The following is a 6,851-nucleotide window of genomic DNA, read 5'->3' on the forward strand; positions in this document are numbered from 1 at the left end:
CGAAGAATACTTTAATCCTCAAGTTTTATATGAGATCTGTGTGCTCAGTCAGGTGGAAAAGATTGTAAACGATCCAACTCATTTTTGTTTCCACATTACGAACTGCTCCCCCTCGGGTAGGAGATATAGAGTCCCAAAGTGTAGGTTAAACCGTTATAAGAAATCCTTTGTACCTGTTTCAGTGGGTTTATTTAACAAAAGTCTATCTTAATTAGCATTACAAATGTTGTAACTGCTGTATTTTGTATTGTTTTATTGCGTGTTTTTAGTGAATGTCTGCAGCAATATGGCGAAGCCCATATCAAATGCCCTGTCAAGGACAATAAAGTTTTACTACTACTACAAATAATGAGATAGAACCAAATCTCCCACCACAGCTATGTTGATGAAACCCAGATCTATTTAGCCTTACTGCCTAATGACTACAGCCTCATTGACACCCTCTGCCAATGCATTGATGAAATGAACAGTAGGATGTGCCAAACTTTCTTCAGTTAAACAGTGAGAAAACATTGCGTTTGGGAACAGAGATGAGGTTCTCAAGGTGAATGCGTACCTTAGCTTTAGGGGTCAAACAACAAAGAATAAGGTCAAGAATCTTGGTGTGACTCTGGAGTCAGATCTGAGTTTCAGTAGTCATGTCAAAGCAGTAAGTAAATCAGCATACTATACTGTACACTCTCACAAATAAAGCAACAGGAGCTGTCACTGGGGCAGTATGTTTTCTGGGGGGGGGGGGGGGGGGGTTGGGTCATTGTGACGGTTGCCAAAATCACGCTCGGTGGGAGGGGGGAGCCCTATGTTCTATGGGGCGGGGGTTTGCATTGCAAAACCGCCCAATATGGCAACACTGCAAGTGTCTCACGAGACTTCATTTCAAATTTGATGAGGATAGCATGCAAATTAAAAGCTTTAATGTGTGTATTAATTAGATTTAAAGCCTTTACCATTTCTTTAGGAGTGCAGTGGCTCATATTTACAGTAAATGTTTCTGTCATGTCGAGTCACCTTTTGATGCAGACAGAGAAATTGCGTGTTGCCTTGCATGTTGTTAAGACATGGTGTTATTGATGTACTAGGAAGCATGTAATTACAATTAAACCAGTCCATTGCTAAAATATGGCTATTGGAGCTTATTTTCCACAATAGGAAGACAACATAGAGGACATTCATTTCTAAATTACACATTTTATGGTAACACTTTATTTTGATGGTCCATTTGAGTATTAGTAGACTGTCTGCTTAATATCTGCTGATATGCTCCTTCAACAGACATTTAACTGACTATAAGATACTATGGTACATGTCAACTTACACTAACCCCAACCCTAACAGTCTACTTATAATCTAATGAGAATTAGCTGGCATGTAGATGCGATGTGACTTAAATCAACAAGCGGACCATCAAAATAAAGTGAGACCCTTTGTATTATTACACATAATTGTACATCTTGAGGGTTTACCATTAAGGTTTAGTGGGTCAGTAACTCACCTTGTTAGTATATATGGTATTATTACACTAATTATATTTTAATAAATGATGCACTAAGCACAAAAAGATATCTTATTGCATGAAACATATGAAAAGCCCCTCAGAATGTTCACAGTTTAACATGCAATGTGCAGTCTGCAGAGAAACAAACATAATGGATTTTGCAGTCTAATGTTTTTAAGTCCAAAGTTCTGTGTACTGCTAGCTAAAAAGTAAGTATAAAGGTAATGAAAACATTGATGTTTGAGCAAAAAAATAAAACTGTCTGACATTGGCTAACTTGTCCATCACATGTGAATCTCTGAATGATATAAAAGCATCAGACTGGTGTCCTTCTGATTAACACAGACTCCAATACACTGTTAAAGATGGGGGTTACAGTAGTGACTCTTCTGCTTCTTCTGCACACAAGTCTGATATTCGCTCAGAATGACGTAGAAACAAACTTAATAGACACTTTCAACAAGCAGACATGTCCTTTGATGATGTGCAGAGAACTAACGAAGGATCTCGGAGCATCAGAGGAGAAACTAAAGTCCACAGAGAGACGACTCCACACTCTCGAATCAAAACTGCAGGAGCTGACGTCAAGACTCGCCAACAGCGAAGCTCAGATTGAAGGACTCCGAGCAGAACACAGAGGTGAGACTGATTATTATGATACCTGCATGCTTTAATACTGCATGTGTCATTTATTTAGCATTGCTAGCAGAAACTATTATCCTCATTTTAAGACAGTGTGTGAATTTATTCTTCAGGCAGACCAAAGGTGGCGTTTTCAGCTGCATTAGGGTCAGGTGGTTTCTTTGGACCATTTGACACTGATTTAACATTGGTCTACAAAGATGCCTTCATTAACATTGGTGATGCCTACAACAAGAATACAGGTAATCCACATTCTGTGTCAGTCTGAAATAATAAATCATATGTACAACAGTTAAATCAACTATATATTGTACTCCTCAAGAACAAGTGAAATGGGACGGAAGGAAGGTTGCTGTCCTAATGGTTTCCTTATTTACGCCATCTAAATGAAATGTAATAAAGTTAATTAGAAAAAAAGCGGAATCACTACTAAAGCAGACAGACATCATCAACACAGGCTCATTGAGAAAACGTAGCCCTGCGGATGTTTCTGGAGACAGCGAATCACGTAGGCGGAGGTACGTATGGCTGCATTTCGTTTCTTTGAACGAACGCTACGGGGCGGTGTCCTTTTCGCGCTTACCAGCTGACCGCTTACCTCCGTATGGACGGCATTCCGGCTGCAACCAGTTTGTCCCGTTAGCGTCCGTTAGCGTCCACGTCCGTCGGTGGATTTGAGATGCAGAGAGGAGTTGACCACGAAGACGGGGGTTTGAGTCCGGTGAAGAGCGGTTCCAGAAAGCAGGTAAGACAAAAACAGAATCCAAACTATAAAACAAACAATTGAATAGCAGGGTGAGGATGTGGTAAAATCTGAGAACGTGGTAAAAAAAACGTAAAAAATTGTATTTTTTTGGATTGCTTTCGAAACGTGTTGGTTGGGTTTAGGGAAGTTGGTGGGCGGGTCAATTGATAAAATTGGTTGGGTTTAGGGAAGGGGGATGGTGGGTCAGCCGATCGTTCAGTCAGTCAGAAAGTCTGTCCAAAAGTGAGCCGACAGCGGCCTCTGGTGGGTTTACGTGAGAACAGCAGGTGCGAATGGCACTCGCAAGGGAAATTTGAGATCTCGAAAAGCGTACACGGCGATCTCTGGCGGATTCGCGAAAACAAAAACTGCAGAAAAACATGCTGCCGGGACGTATTTTGCGGTCTCCACAAACGTCCGTGGAGGTACGTTTTCAGAATGAGCCTGGGTTGCACATCCCGAAATAACACATGAAAATATGCTAAAGCGTGGACGCATGGTCTACATTTTTTGTTTATTTTTGTAAGGGGTAAACAGCGCTCCACGATAATAACGTCTAGTTTTGTCACAATGGTTGCATTTCTTTTCGGTTCTGTCGATGAACTTACTATCAAACATTCAATGATGTTCACGGTCTTCTGTTGTTATTGTTTATTCTGCCGCATCACCAGTAAAGGTTTCAATTATTTCAAAACAAGACGGAGATTTCATTGCAGCGATTACATGGCAGGGTACAATATAAGTGTGGTGGTGTTTATATCTGATTTTATATAACAAATTAACATATTTACACACATAGCTAGGCCTGTACATAATCTATATTAGAGCTGTCAAACGAATTATCGCGATCAAATAAAGGTTGTACACATGAATATATCGAATGAATGTTTATTACATGCTGCCTTTCTTTTTTCACCAAGTTTCTAAAACTTTTGGAAGACTATAAAAGCTGTTCTGCATTCATCATTTTTGCCGAATTAAACAATTATAAACAACAAAAAACACGAACAATTTGATGTTCGAATAGCGATTCCTATGCAGAAGAATCACTTCCTGCCCTCCACCTGAGTCTCACGCGTCATCAGTGATGTCATGTTGAAATCAACCTATACATTTCTGAGAGCGCATTATGTAGCCAGAGGTATGTATGGCTGCATTTCGTCTTTAAAACGAATGCTACAAGGCAGTTTAACGCTACTGATGGCTTCTGTTTCTTTTTGCACGGCTGACCGTTTACCGCCATGTGAACGGCTTTATCTGTGTTGCCAGATTGCCTAGTGGCTCACCGGGTACGTGAGACGACACAAATCAAATGAACAAGTAAAAAACAGGGTAAGATCTGAAAACGTGGTAAAAACAAGGCGGCCGCGAGGGTTTTCTTTTTCCTGGATTGCTTTTGGTGGGTCAATCGGTGCTTTGAAAACAATGTAGGTTGGGTTTAGGGAAGGAGGTGAATGGGTCAGTCGGTGTTTTTGAACACACTATTGGTTGGGTTTAGGGAAGGTGGTGGGCGGGTCAGTCGGTGCTTTTGAAAACACTATTGGTTGGGATTAGGGAAGGCAGTGGGGGGGTCAGTCAGTGCTTTTGAACATACTAGGTTGGGTTTAGGGAAGGTGGTGGGCGGGTCAGTCGTGCTTTTGAACACACTATTGGTTGGGTTTAGGGAAGGTGGTGGGCGGGTCAGTCGGTGCTTTTGAAAACACTATTGGTTGGGATTAGGGAAGGCAGTGGGGGGGTCAGTCAGTGCTTTTGAACATACTAGGTTGGGTTTAGGGAAGGTGGTGGGCGGGTCAGTCGGTGCTTTTGAACACACTATCGGTTGGGATTAGGGAAGGCAGTGGGGGGGTCAGTCAGTGCTTTTGAACATACTAGGTTGGGTTTAGGGAAGGCGGTGGGCGGGTCAGTCGGTGCTTTTGAAAACACTATCGGTTAGGTTTAGGGAAGGCGTTGGGTGGGGATATCAGTCAATCAGTCAACAGCGGCCTCTAGTGGATTCATGAAAATGAAAAACAGCATAAAAACATAGCTCCTGGGACGTATTGCACTCTCTCCAGAAATGTATCCAGGGCTACGTATATATAACAAGACTTGGTTGGTTAATTGGGGGAACTGTTTCTGTTTAACAGGTATTTTCACAGCGCCGGTGGAGGGAGTGTACTACTTCAGTTTCTTCTACCATTGTTCGACTCGTTATGGAACAGAGCTGGCCTTGTATAAAAATGGAGAGTGGGTAACAGTGGCATCGCATCACAGGAAAGAAGGTCCTGCAGAGAATGGAGGCAATGGCGTAACGCTGCTGTTAAAGAAAGGCGATCAGTTATATATTAAACTCCTCAAGAACAAGTGGGTATGGGACGGAAGCAATGTCACTGTCTTTAATGGTTTTCTTCTTTATGACATGTAAACACAATGCACTGCAGATTGTATAATAAACAATTAAGGTAATTAAGTAAAGAAAAAAATTATCAACTTAATTATTTAATGCAGTCCTTCTTTTATGGGAATAAATCATTTTAACATCAAAACAACCAGTCTCTGTTTACTGTTACTTTCAGCCAGTCTTTTACATTTACTTAGGCCAACCTTTGACAAGTAGCACAATGTGAAGCTTAATGTTCAACTAATATTAAGAGAAGCATGATTGACCACAGCTGTCCCACATTAACTAATCATGATCCTCCAATCAAAGGATCCCAAGTCACTATATGTATCCTCATTTTCTTTCTACAACCATCTTTGTCTGGAAGAAACCCCTGTCCTCTACTTCTTCCACCTTTATCCTGAATGGGCAGCACGGTGGCCCAGTGACCAGCACTGTTGCCTCACAGCAAGAATACCAATGGCTCCGGGTCCTCGCTGGGCCATCTGATATTTCTTTCCGGAGTTTCCTCCCATCATCCAAAAATGCTCTATATTATAGACAAAATAAACCTGCCTCTTTTCCTAGATGTCTTGCTCTCGAGAAGTTTACCTTAGCCTCAGCAGTGGGGGAGTTTTGAGATCGACCTGAGCTCAATCTCCCCTCGCCCTGCGAAAGGGAGTGAGCCCTGGGCACAAGGATACCTTGAGCTCAGGGCTCTCTCCCGGGACAGCATGCCAAACAAGCTATGTGTAAATCATAAGCTAAGTGTGAATTCTTGAAGCGGAGTTAGATCCACAAATGCTCTTTATAACTGCACTGTGCCAAAAGTAAGCCCTATGTTAACAGTGTCCAGAATCGCCATCAAGTTCTCTGGGCGTCTGGGATGGAGCATCACACACAGTGGAAATGTGTACTGTGGTCAGATGAATCAGTATTTCAGGTATTTTCAGGGAGAAATGGATGCCGTATGCTCCGGACCAAAGAAGAAAAGGATCATCCAGACTGTTACCAGCAACAAGTCCAAAAGCCAGGGTCTGTCATGGTATGGGGTTGTATCGGTGCCCTTGGCAAAGGTAACTTGCGCTTCTGTGATGCTCCATTAATGCTGAAGAGTACAGAGAGATTCTGGAGCTCAATATGCTGCCTTCTTCTCCAGGGACGCCCATGCAGAGTTCAACAAGACAATGCAGAACCACATTCTGCACACATTACAGAGTCCTGCTGCGGAGGAAGAGGATACAGGTACTGGACTGGCCAGCCTGCAGTCCCGACCTGGTTCTAATAGAGAATGTGTGGTACGTTTGGAAGCACAAAATGCAATAATAAAGACCCCGTACTGTTGCCCACCTTAAGACTTGTTTGCAGGGAGAATGGGACACAGCTACACCTGAAACACTTCATCACTTGGTGTCTTCAGTCCCTAAATGTCTTCTAAGTGTTGTGAAACGTAATGGCAACATTACAAAGTGGTAAATGCTTTACTGATACAGCTATTTTTTTAAATGTGCTGCAAGAACCAAAACTGCAATATGTGTTTATTTAAAAAACAAAAATCACGAGGAACACATTAAATAATGTTTGTTATATTGTCTGCAATGAAATACAAG

General features: G+C 42.0%; 1 protein-coding gene across 1 annotated transcript; it reads left to right on the forward strand.

The window, feature by feature from the left end:
- The first annotated feature begins 1,809 nt into the window (after positions 1 to 1,809).
- LOC130233017 (cerebellin-1-like) lies at positions 1,810 to 5,410 on the forward strand. Its single transcript, XM_056462997.1, has 3 exons — positions 1,810 to 2,134; positions 2,251 to 2,379; positions 5,009 to 5,410. Exons 1-3 carry the CDS (start codon positions 1,861 to 1,863, stop codon positions 5,284 to 5,286), a joined length of 681 nt encoding a protein of 226 aa, XP_056318972.1. The 5' UTR covers positions 1,810 to 1,860; the 3' UTR covers positions 5,287 to 5,410.
- The last annotated feature ends 1,441 nt before the right edge of the window (positions 5,411 to 6,851 follow it).

This window comes from Danio aesculapii, chromosome 7 (assembly GCF_903798145.1).
Source record: "Danio aesculapii chromosome 7, fDanAes4.1, whole genome shotgun sequence".
Classification (NCBI taxonomy): Eukaryota; Metazoa; Chordata; class Actinopteri; order Cypriniformes; family Danionidae; genus Danio; species Danio aesculapii.